The sequence below is a fragment of the Mastomys coucha genome, unplaced genomic scaffold (genome assembly GCF_008632895.1).
Source record: "Mastomys coucha isolate ucsf_1 unplaced genomic scaffold, UCSF_Mcou_1 pScaffold18, whole genome shotgun sequence".
NCBI classification, from domain to species: Eukaryota; Metazoa; Chordata; class Mammalia; order Rodentia; family Muridae; genus Mastomys; species Mastomys coucha.
In genome coordinates, this window is record NW_022196900.1 from 85,519,364 (window position 1) to 85,520,211 (window position 848).

Consider the following 848-nt stretch of genomic DNA (forward strand, 5'->3'; position numbering starts at 1 on the left):
GAAATCCACCTGCCTCTGCCTCCCAAGTGCTGGGATTAAAGGCGTGCGCCACCACTGCCCGGCTGATGTCTGGGTCTTCTAATCTTGAGGGGAAGCACTGGTCTTTGGAGGTTAAACAGACACTTGAGGCGGGGAAGAGGGTTCTGGCCCATCGTGAATGAATGATAGTGCTGTTCTCCCCTGTGCCCCAGAAGCCCTGAGTCCTTCCTTCCTCCAATTTGAGGGTGTTCTGAAGATAGAGACCCCAAGCCCAGGGAAACAACCAGTGCTCCTCTGTCTGCAGATACAAGCAAGCCCAGAGCCCCTGGATGGCCATGACCTACTGAGCTGCGCCAGTTCTTGCAGCTGACCCTCTGACACCTCAGCATCGCCATGGCTACTGAGGCATGTGACCGCGCCTGCGCTGACCAGTGCCCAGACAGCCGTGGAAGCTTGGCTGGATCCAGGATTCTTAGAGCAAGGCCAAGAAAGATCAGTCAGACTCCTGGAGGTGTGGGAGAGCGCCCTCCCCTGGCCAGCAAGCACAATGCACTGAAACAAGACTTTATTTTGAAGTTATTAAAAAGAACAAAGATGCTCCGTGTGGCTGCATGCAGAAGGATGTGGGGCTTGGCCAGGGGCCTGCGCTTCTTTCCCACACAGAACGCTGTGGAGGGGCTCTGCCCATCTGTCTGTGGGCCTCTGTGTGTGCCTATGCGTGCGCGCGCGCGCGCGTGTGTGTATGTGTGTGTGTGTGTGTGTGTGTGTGTCTGTGTGTGTGTGTGTGTGTGTGTGTGTGTGTGTGTGAGGGGGGGAGGAGGGAGGGAGGGAGGAAGGGAGAGAGGGAGAGAAAGAGAAAGAGGGTGAAA

At 56.5% G+C, this 848-nt stretch overlaps 1 protein-coding gene across 1 annotated transcript in view; it reads left to right on the plus strand.

Annotated features, from left to right (window-relative positions):
• Positions 1-579, plus strand: part of Tmem54 (transmembrane protein 54) — a 7,188-nt gene extending 6,609 nt beyond the window's left edge. Inside the window, exon 6 of the mRNA XM_031378748.1 lies at positions 284-579. Coding sequence (XP_031234608.1) covers positions 284-349 — 66 coding nt within the window. The 3' untranslated portion in view covers positions 350-579. The remainder of the gene's footprint in view (positions 1-283) is intronic.
• Positions 580-848: the final 269 nt, after the last annotated feature.